General features: G+C 38.3%; 1 protein-coding gene across 1 annotated transcript; it reads right to left on the bottom strand.

Moving 5' to 3' along the window:
* Positions 1-1238: 1238 nt before the first annotated feature.
* Positions 1239-23720, bottom strand: LOC132145319 (C1q-related factor-like). Its single transcript, XM_059556237.1, has 2 exons — positions 22493-23720; positions 1239-2983 (listed from the first exon to the last, which is right to left on the bottom strand). The coding sequence occupies exons 1-2, from the start codon at positions 23102-23104 to the stop codon at positions 2804-2806; spliced, it is 792 nt and encodes a 263-aa protein (XP_059412220.1). The 5' UTR covers positions 23105-23720; the 3' UTR covers positions 1239-2803.
* Positions 23721-24895: the final 1175 nt, after the last annotated feature.

Below are 24895 nucleotides of genomic sequence, written 5' to 3'. Positions count from 1 at the left end.
ATATTGTCAGGCGTCTGTGCTGATGTTCAGTAAAGAGAGTTTAGAATGAGAAAAGACACTCAGCACACAAGAGGACCAGAGCGGGGAAACTGAAAGAAACAAGACAACAATGTCTGGTGTAGAAGAAAAATAAAATGCTGGAATCTAAACTGCAATCTCAGTTCACGTCATCAACTATTCTGAATGAAAAGATTTCTTGATTTACACTGCTTCTGCCAAGTTTACTTTCCCCTTTGGAAAATTAGATTTGTAGATTTTTTTTTATTCTAAAGAGATCAAAATGACAAAAAGTATTTTTTTAAATTAAATTATATTATTTTAATGATTTTTTTAATGTAGTACTACCCTGAAGAAGCTCCATAAATATTTTTAATATACTTCACAATTAAAACATAGTTTACTTTACACTTTTTTTCTTTATAAAACTTTGTTTATACCCTCTGAATGCGTTTCTTAATCTTTTGTAATGTCTTACAGCCATTATTTGAAAATATTCTAATATGCAAAACATACCATAAGACTTGCAGTATTTGGAAGATTTTTCTTAAGAACAGTAGGCACCTTCACTGCTCAGGACAAAACAAAAACTCATGCATGTAAACTTTTGAATAAAATTGTATCTTTACAATCAGTTGTCTTGTGGAATATTAAAAACCCTGCAATTTTTTTATAATGCCTTTTATAATTTAACATCTTGCCGTTGCCTTCAGTTTATGAGCAGAACTGCACCATCATTTAAATCCATCTCTGAATATCACTTGATGTGATGTATTTTGCAAATATCTGCCAACATCTCTCTCTTTCTCCTGTCTCTGCTCTGAACACCAGCCCTGGATGTTTGAATGTGTCGTCTGGAAGAAGGTGTCCTGAGATGCAACAGAGGTGACAACGTGAATCAAGCAATGAGGCACACCTAATGAAAGCTTTTGTTAAGTCTACAGCTGTGTTTTTTCCCCATGTGCTTTTGTGAGTCAGGCCAGGTGACAGGTACGAGATAAAAATAGAGAGATGTAAGGAAGAAATCTGAGGATGGAAAAAGAAGCAGAGGCATAAACGTGAAGCTTTCTTGCCTTCCTATTTATTCTGATGTAATTTGAAATGACTAAAGCATATATTAAATAGCCTATTATGTGAGGAATTAGATAAATTGGAAGATTTATGCAAATGGGTTTCTCTTTCCCAAAAACAGTTTTCTGGCATTGAACAAAAAATCATTACAGAACAAATGACTCCAAAAATCCCATTTGTTATTTAAATTTATTCAACATTTCCAAAAGATAGAGTAGGACTGACAAACATAGCATAGATTTATTTAATTTACAGCTTTATTGTTTCTTTTATATCTTCTCTGTAGAGGCTTAGCTAAACGTGTCTGATGCAATCTCATTGGCTCTAAATCACATCTTTGACCGGCTAAAGCATAGAACATTTCTCAAACCGATAATGTGGCAAAGACTAAATATACTGTAGTTCATGCTCTGGTGTTGGTACAGACACACACACACACACACACACACACACACACACGCTCACATGCTCAAACACACTCACAAACGAACGTGCACACTTACAAATAAACAAAATCTTCTCACATTCATTCGTCCTACCGGAATAAAATATTACCGTGTAAATATTCGCTCTGCATGTTGTTGCATTTGTTGGCAAGAATGATTGAGTGACAAGTGAAGCCTCTCAGCAGCACCTCAACTCCTCCTCCAGCCCTCTTCAAAATCAATACTTTTTAAGCCATCACTTCTGACGTCTACATTTCGCCATAATGTTCAAATTATAAATAATAATTGCTATAAAGCAGTAAAACTGTGGCTAGGTGGGTTTTATCATTTAAAATAGCACAAAATGTTTGCCAAACTCTAATGTTATGTTTTTATTTGAACTTGTTATGTATTTTTTTATATTTAGCTTGAGAAAAATTCTGTTTACGTATTCATGGCAGGCTCTCCATTCATTCTGCAGTAAGTTAACTAACACCAAAGCATACGTAAGCATCCTTTAAGCCATCTCTTTCATTAAGAATAAAAGAGTTTAGACTATTATAAGTCATCTGGTGTTTCTGGAGGGGCAGGAGGTGACTGAGAGGAGCGATATTAGGGTCGAGTGCTAATTGACAGGGAAGGAAAGGAGTCGTGGGAAGCGGGAGTAGCAGAGTACCAATTGTCTAAATTGAGTATCAAGTGCTTGTAAGGAATAGCATTCATTCACAACGCTCATCAGCTACTGCAGTCCCACCAGAGTACAACACATACGGAAAGAATGCAGATGGAAACCAGTTACCAACAACAGCCAACAGGGTTGTGTGTGTCCAATATAGAGGTAAGGAGAAATCGGACACAAGCCTTAGAACTATTTGAATACATAAGTTGTCATCAGATTCATATATCCTTCAAAAGTAACATACTTTTCCCCACAGGTTGTCAGGGATATTTTTAACATTAGATATCTGTGGGCAAAAAGAGTTTTACTGAGGAAAATCACATGAGGATGAGTTTAAAGATCACTGCCAGTCTCTCTTGGAGTCTTAATGCCCTTTCAACACCGAAAGAGAAAAAAAAACGTCACTTTTATCACTTTATTTCCTTGTCTTTCATCAATTAATAAGGTGATTCGTTGAGAAGCTACTGAACCCTCATTCCACTGAGTCTCTTTCTGTCAAAATGTGTGCTGAAGCAATGGAGAGATCCTGGTAAAATAAAGCGCTGGGATGTTAAATGTTCCTTCCTTCACTTCCACTTTCCCTTTGCTATATTTCTTTCTTTCCAACTGCTTTTCCTCTGTGCTCACATATTCAGTCGGCGTAAAGAATAAAGCCAGAGAATGTGCTGTATTTGTTGTTGTTGCCCCCATGGGCTTTGCCGCCATCCAGTTTGATGTAGACTTCATCGCCAGCGTCTAGATGCAGAATCACACTGTTTGAGGCGTAGTCATAGTTCTGATCAGCATCTTGAGCGATCGCGCTGGCTCGCACCTACACGAGAGAGAGAGAGAGAGAGAGAGAGAAAGAGAGAGAGAGAGAAAACGAACAAAGGGCATCAGTAATAGAAAATAATGTCTGTCTGACACAGTTGGTTAAGGTTTAGCTAGTTAGCAAGCTCTTCTCTATAATCAAAAGTCATCTGAGTCTATTAAAATGAGTAGTATTTATTAAGGCTGTCAGTCGATTAAAAATGTTTAATGAAATCAATTACATGATTTGTTGATTAATGAATCTAATTAATCACAAATTACATTTGGCTGTGAAAATACCCCCAAAAGATTATTTAAAGCTATTTTGTGTTAAATAAGAAAGAATTAAGTAGACATTACAAATACAGTATTAGTTATTTCATTTGATTCAACATAAATTCATTCAGAAACTAAACACCGCTATGTTCCTCACACATGCACAACAGTTCTGCTGGGGCTTTATAGGTAATATTTTTGTTGGCACAACGGAGCAAAAACAGACAATGTTGTGTTTAAAATATAATGCAATATCAAATTATTTTTTACTGAACTGCTGTATAGGCATAAGTCACATTTGCACACATGATATTCGGGACAAAAACAGCACTCGTAATATACTGCTCTTGCTGTTTGTGTGATATCGCTAATCATGTGATATAAAAATTAGACAAAAACTCATACAGGAGCACTTTTGCCCCAATTTCTTGAATTTTAGGGTATAACTTTGTTTATGAGGTTGTTTTCCTGCATTATATTCGTCAACAGTCAACTGTATGAAATGTAAGATGATGTACCGGTCTGGCGGCGGGGCCAGTGCCTTAACCGTTATTTTTTCATAACTAATTAATTAAATTAACAAGTTAAACTGACAGCCCTAGTATTTATGCAAGTAACATTGGAAAATGCCAAGTGCCATACTGCATAGGTCCTGCACCAGCAAACTAACTGCCATTGGGATGTATTGGAATGCTAATAGATTGCTTTCTTCAGGTATTAAAGACAAATCATGCTATAAGGGTTTTAATTTAGATCTCATTTTCTGACTCTGATTCTTAAAATCTGCAGCATCTGTAGTATCAGGAAGTATCAGATATCCACCAACACATAAGCACGCATTAAGACTCCAGGATGCATGAAAACACGCAAGCGTTGACCACTGTTGGGAACGTTACTTTAAAAAAGTAATTAGTTATAGTTACTCACCACTTGTTCCAAAAAGTAACTGAGTTAGTAACTGATTTACTCTATAATAAAAGTAACTCGTTAACAGGGAAAGTAACTATTTGCGTTACTGTAAAAAAAAAAAAAAAAGTTGCTATATGTCAATGACTTTTTTGTTTTGTTTTGTTTTTTTGGAGCAGTTTTTACAAGTCAGTTAAAATGAGTAGAACAAACAGGTGTGCGTACATAACTTTCAATATTTATTGCACGTCAACAGACAGCAAGAGTTTTGTCCTGCACTTCCAAGTCTTTGTAAGAAAAGTGTTTTTGGCCACTAGCATTTTTGTAGATGCGTGTGTCACATATAACATGTACACATTACATGCACTTTCTTGCCTTTGACCACAATGAATTTGCATTATATTCGTCAACAGTCAACTGTATGAAATGTAAGATGATGTACCGGTCTGGTGGCGGGGCCAGTGCCTTAACTGCGTTAAAATATTTTATTTGCGTTATTTTTTCATAACTAATTAATTAAATTAACATGTTAAACTGACAGCCCTAGTATTTATGCAAGTAACATCTTATGTGATTGGAAAATGCCAAGTGCCATACTGCATAGGTCCTGCACCAGCCAAGCAACTGCCATTGGGATGTATTGGAATGCTAATGTATTGCTTTCTTCAGGTATTAAAGACAAATCATGCTATAAGGGTTTTAATTTAGATCTCATTTTCTGACTCTGATACTTAAAATCTGCAGCATCTGTAGTATCAGGAAGTATCAGATATCCACCAACACAGAAGCATTCATAAGACTCCAGGATGCATGAAAACATGCAAGCGTTGACCACTGTTGGGAACGTTACTTTAAAAAAGTAATTAGTTATAGTTACTCACTACTTGTTCCAAAAAGTAGAGTTAGTAACTGATTTACTCTATAATAAAAGTAACTCGTTACCAGGGAAATAACTGTTTGCGTTACTGTTAAAAAAAAAAAGTTGCTATATGTCAAATTTTTGGAGCAGTTTTTACAAGTCAGTTAAAATGAGTAGAACAAACAGGTGTGCGTACATAACTTTCAATATTTATTGCACGTCAACAGACAGCAAGAGTTTTATCCTGCACTTCCAAGTCTTTGTAAGAAAAGTGTTTTTGGCCACTAGCATTTTTGTAGATACGTGTGTCACATATTACATGTACACATTACATGCACGTTCTTGCCTTTGACCACAATGAATTTGAATTAGTGCTTATATCTCCACCTTGAAAATGCCAACTTTTCATCGGATTGCTCCTGACTCGCCATCTCTGCTGCTGCTGCGAATCTCGTGTGCGTGTGTGTGTGTATTTGACGCCGCTGGCGTAAAAACACTGGCTCTGATTGGCTACCATGAAACACATGACTCTGCCTTAGCCAATCATAATCGCTTATCTCGTTATTAACTCACCTGCTCACTCGCTGTGTGAGGCAGGGGTGCGTTCGGATTACATAGTTTATTAAATCAATGCAAAGTAACACACCGCATTTATCGTCCAGTAATGTTAACAGCGTTATAACGACGTTATAACGACGTTATAACGTTATTCTTTTAAACGGCGTTATTCCAAACACTGGCGTTGACACACATTCAGATTGGCTTCAAATTTATGACAACTGTTCTCATTCACCTGAGCGGCCCGGGAAAAGATTGAGACACGGATGGATTTAATATGTGTGGATTTGTTTGAGTACCACACAACAGTGTTGGGGAAATTGCTGAGGATTTCTGTAATCTGTCTGGTGAATGAACGTTTGAGCTGGCAGTGGAGGCATGAATATGTATGGCTTGACTGCCTGGATCTCACTCACAACACCCTGTGAAATGTGAATTTGTTTTAAAAAGCAATGAATGTGAGAGGCCAACTTTTTTTGTCCAGTTCATTATCAGACAGAAAGTTCAGCTTCTGATAAGTGCTAATGTGTATGTTATTTATTAGAGAAAAAGAAGGAAGGAAGGAAGGAAGTGTTTGTGTGGGAGTGTATTTGTCCTTGTGTTCTGGTTCTAGATGACCTCTGTTCCATCTAATTAAGAGTTCTGTTTGAAAGGTTTTTGCAGACTTGAGGGAGAGCTCCGTAGGCAGAGGTGTTAGAGCAAACCCCGATACACGATTATAATCAACACCAGTGTGTGTGGCGAAGTTGGAGTGTGTATGTGTGTTCCTCCCACACAATGTGGGCTTGCGCTCATTGGCAATACTGGTAAGAAATAAACTGAACAGGGAAGAGGGTTTCTGGAAGGGGAAGGGTCAGAAATGAATTCACTTTGCTTCTTTTGCGGAAGTAAAATGCACATACTCTGTGCAGCATGTTGCATTTACACATTGTGACAAATCCTTTTTTCTTTTGTATTTTATATAAAAAGGAAATTTTAACAGGCCACCCACAGTAGTTCATGTCATTCCAAACATGTACAACTTTTTTATTCTGTGGAACACAACAAAAAAAGATATCTGAAAAAAATGTTTTCCTCATACTGAGAAAATCAATGGGATTCAAAACAACCAAATGTTCAAAACAACACATATGTAAAAAAAAATAAAAAAAATTATTATTTATATATATATATATATATATATATATATATATATATATATATATATATATATATATATATATATATATATACAGTACAGACCAAAAGTTTGGACACACCTTCTCATTCAAAGAGTTTTCTTTATTTTCATGACTATGAAAATTGTAGAGTCACACTGAAGGCATCAAGGGCTAAATTCTTAGAAATGTGGGCGTTTACTCTTAAAATTAAAGAAAAAATCCTAGTAAAGAAAAGGTAATTCAGAAAGCATCTTAACCCTTAAAAAAGGTCTTAAGGTCAAACTTGTTAGGAGCATAGATGAGGACTTTTAAGAGGCTTAATAGTTTCTTTAGCAGAGGAGAAAATGGCAGAAAGATGAAGAGGCAGAAGAAATGTGTTGCAGACAATGGATGACAGTGAGTTAATAAGACGCTATAGATTAGATCGTGCAGGGATCATGTTTGTGACTGATCTTATTAGAGACGTGCTCACATCTCCGACACAGCGCAGAAATGCCATAGCGCCAGAAATTAAAGTAATCACTACATTACGATATTTGGCAACTGGGAAAATGCAACAATGCAATAGTGATGATTTGGGTCTGTCACAACCTTCTGTAAGCAGAGTGATCACACAAACAATTACAGCACTTCAGAACATCTTATTGTGTCACAGTTCATTTCGTTTCCACTGGACATTCCCACCTTGCAGGCTCAAAGTGCAATTTATGAGTACAGGTGCGCACAAGCAGGGGGAATTAACCGTTACTAGTTTGTTCTATACGCGCCCATGTCTGCTTTTTGTCCCCTTGTGGAACAATTTTTATCATTTTAAGACAATCAAATACCTTATAGGAAGTTAAAAGCATGGTAAATAAAAAAAGGATTTATATACACACAAATAATGTGTGTGTGTGTGTGTGTGTGTGTGTGTGTGTGTGTGTGTGTGTGTGTGTGTGTGTGTGTGTGTGTTAGAGAGAGAGAGAGAGAGAGAGAGAGAGAACGGTTGAATAGGAAAAATGACGCATGTAAATTCAAAGTGAGAATTAGAATAGACCCTATACTTAAAATCACTCTTTTTTTCCTTCTTGGACAACCAACCAATCACAGTCTTCAAAAGATTGTGTCATACATAGCAACGGGGTAAACCCTGCCTCCTCACTAAGATGAAAGTTTTTGTCTTTTCCTTACTCAGAGTTGCTCTCAGATCGGTCCCGAATCGCTCTTAAGCTAAGACTCCTACGTAAAAGTTTTTAAGCTAAATTAAGAGTTTTCTGAGAGGATTCTTAGAATCTTTATGAATACGGGCCCTGGCCTCCACAGTCACTGGACCTGAACCCAATCGAGATGGTTTAGGGGTGAGCTGGACCGCAGACTGAAGGCAAAAGGGTCAACAAGACCATTTCAGGTGACTACCTCTTGAAGCTCATCAAGAGAATGCCAAGAGTGTGCAAAGCAGTAATCAAAGCAAAAGGTGGCTACTTTGAAGAACCCAGAATAAGACATATATTCAGTTGTTTCACACTTTTTTCTTATGTATATAATTCCACATGTGTTAATTCATAGTTTTGATGCCTTCAGTGTGAATCTACAATTTTCATAGTCATGAAAACAAAGAAAACTCTTTGAATGAGAAGGTGTGTTCAAACTTTTGGTCTGTACTGTATATATATATATATATATATATATAAATTATATTTATGTGTATTTTTCTAGAATTTACAAGTATGTGTAAAGTATGTGTATCACTTTGCCACTAAGCATTGTGTCATTAGCTAGCAACATGCTAATGTAAAAGAAAAGATAGTCTCGCATTGCCAGACCTTCTGAATGATGGCATGGAATCAATGTCAGCTTTCTTTGGCAAATGAAGCTGTTTGACTGACTTGTCAAAAATCACAGTATTTTTCGTTCAGCGTAACGTTTTGGGGCGTGGAAATGTCGCAACAATAACAGACAAATTCTATGCCGTGAACTTCAAATATTTGACATACTTTTGAGAATCAAGTGTTTAGTTGATCCTGATAAGCGCTTGTTGTCACAGTTGTAAACAAGGCGGCTTTCTTCTTTCGTGAGGGGGTTTGGCGCCACAACATCTTTGTTTCCAGGTGGATCGTTAAAGAATGCGACACACAAGTCTCTCGGAAATCCAGTATAATTCAACCAATCCGATGACGACTTCGACACTCCTGAAGTGTTTCCACTTTTGTGTCCCATATGCATCAGACGTTTAGCCAACGATCCGTGGGCGTGACATCTGAGGCTGAGACTTAAGCAAAGATAACAAGACCATTCACTTATATTGCTCATATGCTGTTTCTTATCAAAGGCTTTTTTCTATCTTTGAAATGTAAAGGTTTCTTCTCTGAAATAAGCCTCAATGACACTGTCGATTCACAGTATGATGGAAGATGTCCCACATTCTTAAAAGATCCTATTGGCAGTTCGTGAAGTCAATTAAGAGTGAATTGATGTCAGAATTAGTTGCCGATTCAAAATAAGTTATTTAAATGTTTGGCAAACAGTTTTGAGATTTAAGTGTTTCCTGATTCAAGTAGGCTGGTCTTGCATGCTTGAAATAGCTGTTTGGAGGCATTGCAAATATTGCCGCTGAGTGAACTTACTTCCCTGAAAAAGGTACTTTGGTCAAATTCTATTGAAATTGGCTGTTTGAGTCATACATGTGTGGAGCTATTTGTGTGGAATCTCTGCTTTTGAGATTCTGCCTTAGAAGGCAGCTGCTTATGTAGACGGTGAGCAGCGAGGCAGCTCTCTAGGTTTTAGTATGTCTGTGTTGCTTGAGTAAATGACTGGATTGATTAGCCAGGCACATATCACCACCTGTCCCGTTGAAATGTTGGCTGGTGTTTGCGGGTATAGCTGTCTAATTTCATTCGTCCACACAGACACCCTGTAAAGATCCTGGCAGAGGGGATTCCCTGAGGTCAAGGCCATGTGGATGTTTGGGCTGTGGTATGGTGGCTGTAGAGGGACACATTAGGTTGTGGTTCTAATGTGAAATGGGTAGTGGTGGAGCGCTGGTTGGACCCGCTGCTGCTGAATACACTTTACTCAAGCTCAATCTGCAGATACGTAAACACAGAACTTTTCTCGATGCTTACACAGAAATGAAAAAAAATATCCTGGTTTATTAAATATGGAATATTTCTGATTCTGATAGTATATTCTTAAAATCATTTAAACTGCTTTAAGTGCATTTATTTCTTGTTAAATAGCAAAAAAAAAAAAAAAAGGCAAACAGTGTGAGGATTGTAAATTGTATTGATCCAGTTTAGCCAAATCAAGTCTGAATTTCAGCAGGGATAGCTACTAAAATCTCCATAGGACCATATCAGTTTATAATTTTAGTGACAAAGCAAATGGTGGAAGAAAATGCAATAAAGAAACTAAGAGAGCGAGAGAATATTATGAAGCTATCCTGAAAAGAGCTGTCAGTTCCTTCAAATCGAATGATTCTGCTGTGTTTTGGGCTTTGTGCTGAGGCAGCTCTTGCCAGAATCATTCCTTATTGATCGGACACATTGTTTACTGAATGTGTCAGTGTAAGAGTGCTGCGCTGCCTGAGTGACATTGCCCAAAATTCACCCTCCTCTTTTAGTGTCCACTTTCTGAGCCAGAGAGAGAGATCTGAAGCTTTCTATCATCTGGAGAGGTGGACCAGTCCTCCTTAGGGAAGCGGTGGGATCAGCAAACACAGCGGAGTCTTCTCATTAGTTTTCATTTCGGTCTGAATGGCAGTGAGTTTGTCAGCCTGAGACTGTAATGTGTTCTTTAATTATGATGGACAGAGTGCAGAGGAAGAAGGAATGGATAGAAATGTGACAAAACTATCAGAGAGCTTCAAAATCCTTGGATGAAGTCTCAGGCACATCTGTATATTTACAGTGACTAGACTGGAATATTTGGACACCAAAGCCATGCTTGAAATATATGAATTTCTTTGCATTAGACTAGGGTTTCTTATAAAAGGGGGAATGTAAGGGAACTGCAGGGGGTTTGTGAGCGTGTGGAAAGTTAATCACTTTATTTATACCTTTAGATAATTTCAAGCATTTCTGTGGACAGAAGTTGACAATATTTCACCAGTGTTCACTCAAAATAAAAGGCCGAGGATTTGAAATGTTTGTGTGGGTGTGTATTTGCTTTAGGGTTTTCATATGAGATTAAATATCACATCGTTGTTAAAATCACCACATAAGGCAAAATTATTCATCAAAACAAGACATTTACTGAAATAAAAAAAAGGTCATTTTAACATTAACCAACTTCAGAGAACCATGAAAATGTGAAAGTTTTGTGAAATTCTTCAAGTACTGTAAATATTTTCTGTCTGCGTGGCTTGGCTGAAAGCCTTGGCAACCCTGCATTATATAATATTACATCAAACCAGGAATTAACTCCAGATATGTTTGACAACCAGAAATTGTTGCAATACTTAATTTCGAACAATCTATCTTTTATTTCATACCTTTAAACAGCTTTTAAAAAAGAAAAACATTATGTTTGAAAAGTGTGCCTGCGCAGTATTTCTTTAAAATGAGTGCTAATAAATTCATACATTTTTAAATGTGTCTAAATTGTCCAAACCCTTTTTGCGAACACTGTATATTCTGTGGTTAACATCCTCTCAGCAAACAAATTTTCTCATCTGTTTGAGTCTCTTTTTGTCGTATATTATGTTCTCTTTTATAAATCTCTTCACATGCTTGACTTCCATCCAATTTTTTTTCTTAATAATCTTAGGTCTCTCTTTCCTTTTTTCACTTTCTAATTTCTGTTTCCATCTCTGTCCATATCTTGAGGTCTGAGAGGCCGAGAGCAGACGATCGATAGCTCAGGTAAGAGGAGCAGACGGCTGGTGATGTAGATGAGAATGGCTTGAGAGAGACAGAGAGACCCTGACCTTGTAACCATCTGTTCACCATCTTCACCGCCCCATCTCTCGCCTAGTAAGTTTCCATTAGTTATTCTTCTGCCATCATCTACAGGTTTAAAAGCATTAGCAACACTTTATTCTTAAAGTTTATCTGCCAGCCTGAAGCTGTGAATTATAGTTAAGGTGTTCTGTTCTGTCAGTCTTTATATCAGGTATAATAACTTTCATTCCACCCATAACCTTAATATAACCACTAGTGTAAAAAGAGTGAGTGACATTAATGTAAAGAGGTTAATTACAACAAAGAAAGAAATGATTTATATTCAAAGTGTGTGTCTTACACCGATGTGAGTCACAGACTTTTTTTTTCATATTTCTATAGTGAATAATGCTACAAATAGTTAGGTAGTACAATACTGCTAATATTTATAAAGCCATAATAAAACATTAGACTAGTGTTAAGAAGATATTGTGCCAGCATGTACACTATAAACAATTTTTTTTTTTTTGTAAATACAACAAAGATTATTGGAATACATTTCGCAAGACAAAACGACATTTACGTTTAATTCTATGTTTTACTTCCTGTTTCTTTGTGATTGTTTGTAAAATGTACTATCATTTTCTTCTCCATTTTTAGTAACTTTTTCAGAAGTAAAGTTTGCTGTGGAAGCACACTCAATCCAATAAAGCAACTCCTGTGGCGCCTTGTCGTCGCATACAGGCTCTGTCGGTCAAATGGAGGAGGACTTGCCCATCACTCAACCCAGATGACTCTGTGTCGCTCTGTCTCTCTTTTTATTCTCGATCTTTTTTTCAATTCATTGTTTACCTTCTTGATTAAATCTGGTGAGTCTAATATCGATGTGCAAACAAACTCTGCTATTCTGAATCCATGGTGACGATCGTCCGGTGCATATTAATATCAAATAATCCTCCTTTAGCACACACAGCCTGCACAGCGGCCTTATTAAAGGGTGCTCTCTTAGTGCCCAGGGAGTGTGTGGGATTTGCTGGACGAAACACGTTTTAATCTTTTTTTTATTTTTAATTTTAGCCTCCTTTGGGAGACCGGATTTCCATTGTTGGCTGCGTTTTAGATATCATTTCAGGGTACTTAAAAAGCAATTGAACTGCGGCTGAAATCTAAGCTTAAAAACTCTTATAAAGACTTAACGACAGAAACTGTGTTGTGATTGACAATACTATAAAACTGATTTCATTGGTAAAGCCACTGTGACTAAATGATATCCTAAGCAATGAGGAGACAGCACAAGGCATTTCAAACTTTGTGTAAATAGAAATCAAATAGAAAGATGGATGTATCAATTGCCTCTTAGAGGCTCACGAGAAATCCTTTCTTTATGATGCCCCCGGAGCATCTCTGTTAGCAGAGTGCCAAACAAAACCATTAACAGACAGTCACTGCAGTAAACAGTGAGATTTAAAGGAATATTCAGGGCTCTTTCTGTCGATTTTGTCAATTTAACACATAAAAAAATAATTGTGATTCTTACCTTAGCTGTAAAAACTAAAAACATGTACATGCACGTACAATGGAAGCCAACCATTGTGCACTTGTCCCATAGACTTATTTTGCACTATCAATTTTTTTTTTTTAAACTCAAGTTGTTTTTCTCTCTCTCTGTTAAGAATTAAAATGATATTGTGTGTAATCAACAGCATATGCCACAGATGCTGTTGTACACTTACAGTATATTTAGTATAGTGAAATAGCTGGAAGCCAGGTCTATGGGGAACAAATGAAAGAGGGAGGCGGTATAGTTGGGCAAAGTCAAAGCATGTAAGTCCAAAGACATGGGCTTTAGGGCTGGGTTAGGGGGACAGATAGTCTGAATTTAGCATTCCAATCAGACGGAAACCGGCGGCCGTGCTCTGACACACATCTGTTTGTCCCTGTTTTGGAAAACAGTCGGTGTGTGCTCAGAGCACATACATGCCATGTGTTTATAGACTTCATCATGGAATGCCTTTTTGACTTTGAAAGTGTGACCTCTCTGTACGATTTATGCGATGGATCACAGATCCAAATGCCTAAACATAGGACATTATCTGACATAATCATGTATTTGTTCAATTTTAAGCATGTGTAGATTTGGGTTAAAGATGGTGTAGAACATCTACTACCAAAATCAAGAAACCACTGAGTAATCTTCAATGGTGCTTTTTTTTATGTGTACACTTTTTTTATTTGTAAACTTTTTTGCACACCAAGACTGCATTTATTTCTTAAAAATATAGTAAAATATTTCACAGTAAAATACTGTAAAAATATTATGGTTTAAAAAAAATATATATTTTATATATATATATATATATATATATATATATATATATATTATTATTATTTTTTTTTTTATGTAATTTATTCCTGTGATTGTAAAACAAAATTTTAAGCAGTTATCACTACAATCTTCAGTGCCACGAGATCTTCCGGAAATCTTTCTAATATGCTGATTTGGGGCTCAGTTGTTATTATTATTGCTCAATAATTAATAACGTTTTTTATTATCAATGCTGAATACAGTTTTTGCTGCTTAATATTTTAGTGGAAAAGGTACTAAAACAAATTCTAGGATTGTTTGATGAAAATAAAGTATAAAAGAACAGCATTAATAATATAATATGCCAATATAATATAATAACACCAGTATTAATAATAGTTGTTAAACATTTAACATTTAAACATTAAAAGCTTTTATTGTTATTATTATTATTCATCAAACTCCAGTTTACTGTTTGGACTGTTTATCCGATCAATTCTAAAATCTGGTTTAAAATTTGGTTTTATTAAAATTTAAAATCTCAAGACTCTCAAGACTACACCTTAGTAATCCAAATCTTACACCTTATCCTTGGCTCGATGTCTTAACACAGTCCATGGAGAGATAAAGCGCACTGCGGCTGAAACGTGTTGGTAGCCTGTGGATATTCTCACAGATGTCAGCAGCATCTCCCTGCCAGAGACTGATCTGTCTCTGAATGATATGAAACATTTCATCCATGAAAAGCAACCTAACACATCCAGCTGTCTCCATGTCCTCCTGCTTCCTTCTCTCTTTCTTGTTTTTTTCCCCCTTGTGACTGACACTAGTTGACTTCTCGTACCACATTTCAGGCTCCTAGACAGTTAGCGTAAGTGTGGTTCATTTGAAGCATGCGCCTGTCTCTAATTATATTTAAAAGCTGGACTGTGAGCTGCATCTCTGATCGAGGCTTAGTGGAGCACTTCATGCAGCGCTTGGAGAAAAATCTCCTTGCAGATGAGAGCGAGCCAGATGCTCGCTGCTTGTGTGAAATTCCTGAGGACATTAGAGACTTCCATGTGCTCCTTTTTCACTTGGGTTTATTAGCAAAGCAAACCTGATTAAGGACAAGATAAGTAGTGGAGAACAAAAGTGAAGGTGCCACGCTTTCATTTCCATCTGTCGCACCACCGTGCAGAGAAAGCCGGAGAGATTAATCTACCCAGCTGCTCTTTGTCTTGTCAGCGATCTCCAGGAATACTTAAATAACACTGATATAATGTTTAAGCAATGGTTAGAACTGTTTGAGAGAACGGCCTGTGGTGTTTGCACAGAGAATGAACGAAGAATAGCACTGAAGCACTTTTTTATGAAACTTCTGAAGTACTCCCAATGAAGATATTACTCAGAAGGAGTTTAAATAATAATGTCGTCTGCTGATGGCCATGCTAGACGAGGGCCAGCTGGCTAGAGAAGAAGATGCCAGCAGCCATCAGCTAATGCCAGAGCAGCTTTCCATCAGTTACTCACACTTGTGCATCTAAAAGACATCTAAAAAGGCTGATTCATACTCAGTTCAAGTAGCTGAAGTCGAGGAAGACAGTTCACAAAATAACCCCCGCAAAAGAAATTCTGGAGGGCAAAAAAAAAAAGAAAAAAGATTTTGAGAGATTTTTAGACTGCTTAGAAAAGCCATTTAATAGTCATTTATTCTAATAACGGTTGACAAAATAGCCAGATAATTTACAACATGTTCAGTCTTGTAACCCAATTCATCATGAATCTTTGCAAAGTTTGACTGCTGTTTACATGATTATAGGCCCTATTTTGGAGGTGTTTCTGCAAAATCAGCCAACACACACAGACACACACAAAACCTGTAACTTATTAAATATTCTCTGCTTTGGAACAAAGTTTACTGTGAAAAGTGTTTTACGATAAATTTGGACTTAAAATTTTTTTATACAAACTGAAGATGTTACAAAGCAAATGAATATATTTAGTAATATTACTACTTTTAGCACAATATGAATGAGCCGTTAGATATTAAAATACATACAGTATTCCTGCCTTTCTATTTTTATGATTTTTATATCCACTTTATATCCACTTTATTTTTCCACATGGAAACCTGTTTTCTGTGAATGTGAGACTTCCAGTTCATTAGCCACTGTAGGAAAATAACAAGAAGAATAACAACGTGCAGTAAACGCTAAAACTGTCTGCACTACAAACCGGTGTGTTCATTATTAAGATAATACATTCAAATAATATGGTAAGACACACCAGTTTGCAGTATCAAGCAACAAAATGAGCTGTTTTGTACAGCTAAAAATAGCTGGAAGCAAAAGAGACCGGAAGCCAGACACATAAAATTTACCAAATCTGCTCTTACAGGGAAAATAAGGTGGATACCTGCCTTCGTATTTACATTTGTGTTTGCATCATATTTGAGAGTCCTTCAAAAGTTTGTAACTGTAGTTTTTAACAGTTATTTAACAGGTTTTCAGAAAAGCTTGATACATCAAGTAGTATCTAGAAAGTGACAAACTAATGCAAGCAATCCCAAACTAAAGCTAATACCACTGTTACTGATATAACTGACAAACAGATGCCCTTTAATTGGTTTGTTTAAAAGATCTGTCAGTCGAGCTCAATTTAAATGAATGACCTCACACTTACAGCAAAAAAATATTCCCCCAAAGGGAAACTGGCGGTTCCCCCATAAGCTGAACTCTTAGATTTGCTCTCCTGGTGTGCACCCAGTGGCCTGACCTCTGCACGAAGCCCCTCTGAAGTCACGGAGGAGCGCAGCTGCATAATGAAACATCCCACTGCAATATAACGCATTATGGTGTGATAGAGTAGCCTCATCTCCTCTCAGTACCATAATGAGGAGAGTACAGTAATTCTAGTCTTGGGGGAGACTGAAGGAGTGGGGGAGAAAGATGAGGAGAGGGAGCGAGGGAGAAACGCAAGGTTTTTGCTGCAGCATACGTTTTTCATGAATTGCCCTATTCATCATTTGGCGCCGGGTGGATAGTTGTTATCTTACAGTAGCCGTTGTTTATTTTCCGAGGTGATAAACACTCACGGACACGCGCTGACTAATTCAACCGAGTAAGTGGGCTGAACGAGGGAGTCGCAGTGGTTCTACGTAGGTTTGTAGTGTCTGAGTGGAAGTGAGTGGAAGGAGTCATTAAAAACATCATCGAAGCATCAAGATGTTTACAGAGGAACTTTGCCGAGGGGCAAGTTGTTATTCCCAAAGGAGAGCACTAGCGTGTGTGTATATGTGTCTGTGTGTTGAACACATGAAAACATGATTGGGGTGTCAGTATGAGTGTTGATTTCTGCTCATTAAAAGAAGAAGAGCGTCTCCTCCTGAGTCACCAGCCAGGCCACAGTCATTCAAACAGAGAGGCGCAGCTATTTTAGTACATGTATTCAACATACACGCTCACAACAGTACTGCTGAAGTCTCTCTGGGCTGGATATTTGACTGATAGAGCTGAGGTGCAGAAGGACTGTGCTTTAAGAGTATAGTTCCTCGCCTATAAATAAATGATGGATTCCTTCGCAGCTCTTGCTGCATTACAACCAGACACATCTGACATGTGTGGCATTTCTTCGCAGCACGGGCAAATCCAGTGCTAATAACCGTACAGCACCCAATTAGACTGGTTTTAATGTTCTGCTCCACTGGGTGGCAAATTTAGTGTCCAATTAGACATCACATCAGGGGCAAAGGCCCCGCCCCAGTGCCTCAACAGCTGATTAGACGAGTGGAGAGCGAGAAGAGTGTGTTTGACTGAAACACAAGCACACCCTCCAACTCCGACGCAAATTAACAAGCTGTTATTGAAGAGGACTGCTTATTGGACTTGTTAAAAGATGCTGCAGACTTTTTCCAGGAGATTATTTTAAGGATAATAAGTTTGTTTTTCGTGACTGAAAAGACAAGTGAAAGATTTGGTATACTTCAACCAAAAGGATTATTGCATAAGCTATACTGTATGTTCTTTTGTCCTGTTTCCTGCAAAAATAGTATTGATCCTGGGGTTGTTTTGACTCTAGTAGCCTGTTACTTGTCTCTCTCTTCATCCAAATACCAATAAACAACACTTGCATTTATGTGTGCTGTGTAATTAAACATGAGTAACATGTTTGTCTCTAATAATTTAACACTGAACTCTATAATTAAGAACTTGTTGTTTTTTTCTGTTCCAGATGGTGAGGTGTGCTGCTTTTCCACACACATAGAGTGATACACACATACTGCATATGTATTGTTCCCAGTCATGTTGATTGTAATAGCACATTTTATGCACCCAATTGCATAAAAGCATACACTATTCCAAGAGATATCTTACAGAAGGAGTGAGGGAACAAAAAAAGAATAAGAAAAATGTAGTGTCATTTCACGCATAAAAGGGCAGTTTTCATCTAAAAATACAAATTCTGTCATCATTTACACACCTTCATGTCATTCCAAACCTGTATGACTTCCGTTCTGCTATGGCACACAAAAGAACATATCTTGACCTTTTATTTATTTATTTTTTTCTGCTCAATTAAAGTCAGTGGACTTTTTATTGGACCCCACTGATTTTCATTATGTGAAAAAAATGGATAAAAAAGATAAAAGATAAATGATAACAGAATTTCCATTTTTGCTCACTTCACTCACTTTTACTCCATTTAACTCATCTGAAAATATAATGGGAAAACATATCAAGTACTGTATAAACCATCTGTAAACCAAACAGGTGAATCTTCAGATAACTGTGCTCGACCGTGCGAGTGCACATCTGCGCATGCGCATGCGAGTGTTGTCTGAGACAGCAAGATTATCCCGAAGGAGCCTCTTGAGAAACACAAAGACTGCCTGGATGCATTTGCTTATAATGAAGTCAGAATCGGTTTGGGTGGATTAATGACAAAATCAACAGAAGGAACAGGAGGACAGGTGCCAGCACAATCTGGATGCGGTTCAAAGTTTTTAATTACGATTAAAAAGACTCTCTGGCACACAACAAACGCCTTTTCTTTTTTCCAGCCTTTAATTTTTTTCTCGCTCCTTTATCACATTTGAAGTGGAATTCCTTGTAAAGCCGGTGGAGTTTCAAAAGGAACGCACAGGCATCTGTACATGTCCATCTGGCAAAAATGGGACTTTTTTCTGCAAAAATTTGGCAAATTAAGAAAAGAAAGCTGAGACGGTGTGGAATAAACAGAAGAAGTTTGAAAAGAGTAGTGGATGAAATGGATGAAAAGGAATGCATCCTTTGTGTGTTAAAGCTAAAATCCATTAAGCATACAGTACACAATGTGATGGCAATAAATAGTGCACTAATATTTTCCCACACAGTCTCACCAGAACAAAAATATTATTTAGTCTTCCTCATTCTCTCATGTATACGTCCTGCACAGCAGCTGTGTGGGTTTGTATGGCGGTATGGTCAGTGACCGCTTGAAGAATAGAGCAAGTCCACAGGGATGCAGCAGACTAGCTGAAAGTCTGTTAGCGCTCCACCACTGCCATTGAGAAATACTGTACTGCTTTCAAACACATTCGCAGACCCATTGTGTTCAACAGACGGTGCTTTACGACAACATATGCTCTCCCTCCCCAATGCTCTTCCTTCACACACTCCATAAATGCTGTACTGTGCTCCCAGCAGTTTTTGCATGCTCTTGCCTTTGCCATTAGTGTACTTCTTTTATGGTTTTGCTTAGGCAATCTAGTTAGGGCACGGGGAAAACAAAGAAACCTTAAAACAGCACTTGGGAAGATTGCAAGTTAGCAGATAAACTTTTAAGCTGTACAACAGAGAAGTTCCCAAAGGTACAGCCTCCTGCTGTGAAGGTGCTTCTCTGAGGTTGTGCGCTAGGTCTGGGTTCAGATTAAAGCATAATCAAATCAAAAGATGTGTTTGTGACAGAAACAAGTGTTCATCTCAATTAAGAGGATGTGATCTGCCCACATTGTCATGGCACCAAGGGACCAGACAAGTTCAATTAATATGGCAACTAGAGTATAAAAGACAGGCAGCACTTACAAGGACTCTGTCTCAGCAAGCTGCCTGGTTTGATCTAATAAAGAACATGATTAACTTTAAATAAGGTTTTAAAAAAGACAGAAACGTAGCTGGTAGTGAGGCACATATGAGCTGAGAAAGAAGGAGATGGAGTTTAAAGTCATGTTGAGGACGGGGAAAAAAAACATAATGCAATTTCAATTCCAGATATTACAGTGACTGTTAGGTTCCTTTTATTATCTCTTTCATTTTTTCCGCTTACCCTCTGGGCAACGTCTGGAGGTCTTTCTTCTGTGACAATTTCTTTAAGGGAGTTGAACTATTTCTTCTAACAGAGGCTGCTGGATGATTGCGGCGGCAGTCGGATAACCCTCTGTAATTGTATTTATCTGACTGAAATATCGGCTGTCTCGCGAAAGCTCCGCGTCCTGCGCGCGCTGACCTCCGGGCCAAGAAAAGACTAAAAACGCACTGCTCTCCTCATCCCATTTTCAATTCCAGGTGCAATTCCAGCTAAATTGTTAAAAAATAATGTTGACAAACATATGGTCGCTTTGTCTGTGTTAGCAAGGCAAATTGGAGACATTTAAGTTATTTATATTAACTGGAATACTTGAGCCTAAGAAGAGCTTGAACTGGATTAAAAGTGAAAATCACAGACTGTACCTGAAAAAAAAAGGTTTATAGATATGTAAGCATGAAATGCTTGATTTATGTAGGCTATTAATAAAACATGCATACTGTCTTTCAGTAAAATGGTGCCATATTAGCTCTAAACAAAGCGCACAATCTAAATTAAAAAACACACCAGAGCAGATAAAGCTTAGATTAGACAAAGTAAATAAAATATTTAATAAAAATCTTTGATATATATATATATATTGTTATTATCATTATTAGTCTATTATTATTATTACCATGGTAGTTACAGTACTCAAACTTTGAGCCTACCGTAATGTGATTAAACATGTCACTCTTATGAAATATTTTGTCAATGTCTGACAGGACATAGTTTATTTTAAAACTCAATACTGACCTAAGATGTAATATTTCATTACATGAAAATTTTATTTCTAATTCACTAGATCCTGAAGAGACTCTAAAGTCTGTCTAATTCTATTCCATTTGTCACAGCTCCCCCGTTGCGCGTGCGGCATAAACTCAGGGGATGACGCTGCACGTGCGTTTTTCTCCCACCTGAGAGTTTAGTCTTGCGTGCCAAACCACTCACACATCGCAATATAAAACGATCTCTTAATAAATACTGAATCGGGAATTACAACCGTGGCGACAAACCCAAATCGTAAGCGCATCAGATCCTTAAACATTGCAAATTATGTTTCTATCTGCACACGCCAATGCATCTAGTGCACAACTGCACATTTTCTCATTGAAAAGCGCAAAAAAAAAAACCACCAACTTTTAACAGAGGGAGATGCGAGCATTCAAATACAGGAAGGCACAGACAGAAAGACCAAGAAGAAGAGAGTAAAAAGCACACATTAAATGGTCGTTTTCTGAGACATGCTGAGATAATAAGGTGTGTTTGTGGCTGTAGCTTGTCTTCGAGGCACTTTGATTACAAGTTCATGATGTTGAACGATTCCGCCTCGCGCTGCCGGTTTCTGTCAGATGGTGACATTTTCGTCCGCGCCCTTGATCAACTAATCCTAACTTTGAGGGTAAAATAGCCACAGCTGCGGTGAAACATTTAATTAAAACCATGAGTTTGACTTAGAGTAAACAGATGGAGTAGCATCCCGTGTTGTATTTTCTCCCTTTAATATCTGTAATGATAATAGTCCTAATAACAAACTCGACAACAATGCTAAAAATGTTTCGTTTACCTATATTATTTATAGATCCATAAACATAAAATATATGCTCCTAAAATGCAAAATACATAAAAATAAGTAAATAAATAAAATAAATAAATGTTTCATGCGCTTTAAAACATATTTGACACGTCATAAAAAAAGTTTGGACCGGCAAACTTTTAAGTCTCCCATGCAAAGACAATAATACCATTAAAGAGTTAGGCAGAAACTCTGTCCTCTGTTAACGGGGACACGCGCACAAAGTCAGGACGCATTAAGCGCATTTAGCGCTGGTCTTCTCGCCGGGTTTGTGGCGCCGCAGCTGTGCGAACTTCACCCGCGTGCTCTGGGGAGACCAGAAACCCACAGCAGATGTTACTGCGTCTCCCACCAGTTTCACACCAAACAAAAAAAGCAGAGGAGAAAGCGAAACAACGGTCTCGTTTGTCCTCTGCGGGGTCATTATTAACAGCTTAATTAATTTTAGATCCGCTCTGTGAATGCCAGCGCAAACCTCAAGCACATAGAAGATATGCACTTCATAGATATGCAACATGATTTTAGAAACACTTCAAAAAGATCAGGAAAAATATACATATATAAAAATGAAAATATTGAGAACAATAACATTGAAATAAAATATTAACATATTTATAGGCGTATAATGTATGTGTAATGTAATAGCTAAGACGTGCAACATCAATAAATAAATAAATAAATAAAAATGTTTACAAATAACTTTTATGCAAAGAGGAACGATTTGGCACTTACCTGTCCGTTCTTGCACAGGTCAGCCCACATGCTGGTTCCGTCACCTCCTCTCATCAGGACGTGGTAGATAAAGAAATATGTGCCTGGCACGCTGCAGATGAACTTGCCCGAAGTGCCATCATAGTTGTTGCCGAGGTTGGTGACCACGTCGTCGAACTTGAGGATCTCATAGCCCTCGTGTGGGTTCTTCAGTCCCGCGTAGAAAGCCACTCGTGGGTGCGTGTTGTATGTAACCGTGCTGATAGCTCCATCATTGCCCAGACTCAGGACCCCGTTTCGGCCCCTGTCCCCCTGGTCCCCCGGGGGCCCCATCGGACCCGGGGGCCCTGGCTCCCCTGGTGGCCCTGGAGGTCCGGGTTTGCCTGACCGGCCCGGCTTCCCCTGTGGCCCCTGGAGGAGCGTGGAGGGTGGAGGCATGTTGCTGTGGTCGGCCAGAGCCTCGGCCTCGGCCTGCACAGAAGAGCCGGTGCTGGCGATGCCCGTGCTGGTGCCCTTGTTCTGGTACGGGTCGCACACCATTCGACAGGTGCCCAGCATCTCATAGTGGCTGTTGTCATTGCTCACGGAGCTGACCAGCACGGGGATGAGCACCACCAGCACCAGCACCAGCATGACCCCTACGGCGGCCGCCACCAGGGTCTTCCTGCCCAGGCTGAGGCGCGGGAGTGGCTGGGCAGCCAGCGTGGGTCTGCCGGGAGCCGAAATGGTGACTGCTGGAGAAGAGGAGACCGCAGAGAGAGAGACAGACAGAGGGGTGCAGGGGGGGGGGGGGTCCCAGGGGAAAGTCGCCAAGCCCTAGGATCCCAAGCGTGTTGAGGAGCGGGTGAGGGTGAAAGAGACCCACATGCACAAGCTCTCACACACTTGCCCAGCTCCGTGCACGCCTGGCTTGCTAAGCTGGCTCACTGGATCCGGTGGGCTGGCAGGAAAGCGCTTTCACACAGATCCCACATCTGCTCAGTCTCACTCACATGCATACACACTCTCACACACGCACGCGCATGCATGCGAACGCACTCACACGCTCTCCCCAAAAGTCAATCCCATTGTCTGGTGGACAGAGTTTCACTCGGTAATGAAGAGAATGAGGGATGGCAGAGGCAGTAAAGAGGAAGAGAGGATGAAGTGAGCTAGTGTGCGCATTGGAGTGAAGGACAGCGTGAAAGAGAGAAAGAGAGAAGCAGATATAGAAGAGAGGCAGGGTATGTTTGCAGAGGCGTTTTCTCAGTCTGAGGGTTTTATACTGAGTAACCCCCCTTCCCACCCCCACCCCAACACACACACCCACCTTCTCTTCTTCTCCCTCTCTGTGTCACAGCAATACAGCCAAGGGAAAGAAAGAAAGGTAACCAAGAGGAGAGGAGGGGACGACACAGGGAAATGTAAAAGGGTACATAGAATACAGTAGGAAAGATAAAATCTCATCACAAAAAAGCTCACAGTAAACATTAAGATTTGATGTCTGACAGACTATATTAAAAAGAATCCTTTCACTCGTATCATCAAAAATCCATATTTTAATATACATTCTCAAAATAAAGTGTCTTTGCTGACATCTATAACTTCAGTCAATGAAAACTTTATATTGTGCAAAAGATTCTTTATAGTGTAAAAAGGGTCATTAGTAAAATTCTCTTTACACATAAAAAAAAGGTTGTTTTAGGAACTGTTCACTGAACACAAAGTGGATCATATTAAGTATTGTTTGCGGGGGGAAAAGCTTTTGGAAACCTTTATTTTATTTTAGTGCATATTTATTTGTAGATACAGAAGCATTGAAAACGTTGCAATTTTCAGAACTGAAAAACTAACCAAAAAGACAGCTCAGCTCAAACAAATACATTTCAATAAACACACCATTTAAACATTAGCGATACCTATCCAGTATTCAAACACTAGTTCACCCAGTTATAGTAATGTACTGTAAAGTGGTGCCTAAATTTGGAAACAAGAGTTTTTTAATAAGGAACCAATAAGCCAACCAATCTTACAGGAAAATTTACATATTGTACTAGCTGGCAATGTCAAGGTGGTGATGCGAATTACATAAAAAAGTTTGAAAAAAAAATTAAGCATTAAAGTCCACCCCTAACCCAGCCCCTAAACATAACCACCACTGGGGCAAAAGCAGATCATACGAAAATGTATAAATAAGATTTAACAAATAAAAAATTCATATAAATTAGCCAGCAATAAGCAAAAACTAAAAATAGATATGAATTGTCATGAGATTTTGTTGGAAAAAGACTGTCAAATACTGTGCTCCTGGCTGTGTGTAGCACCTGCTGCTCTGCAAATCCTTACGATGATCCCAATGCTAGAAACTAGCGGTTTGTGCAGAACATTTTAGCATGGAAACTGTCCCATTTATATTTTTGGAAATTAATAAATAAATAATACTAA

The sequence above is a fragment of the Carassius carassius genome, chromosome 1 (genome assembly GCF_963082965.1).
Source record: "Carassius carassius chromosome 1, fCarCar2.1, whole genome shotgun sequence".
Classification (NCBI taxonomy): domain Eukaryota; kingdom Metazoa; phylum Chordata; class Actinopteri; order Cypriniformes; family Cyprinidae; genus Carassius; species Carassius carassius.
This window is presented reverse-complemented; position numbering and strand designations above follow the sequence as displayed.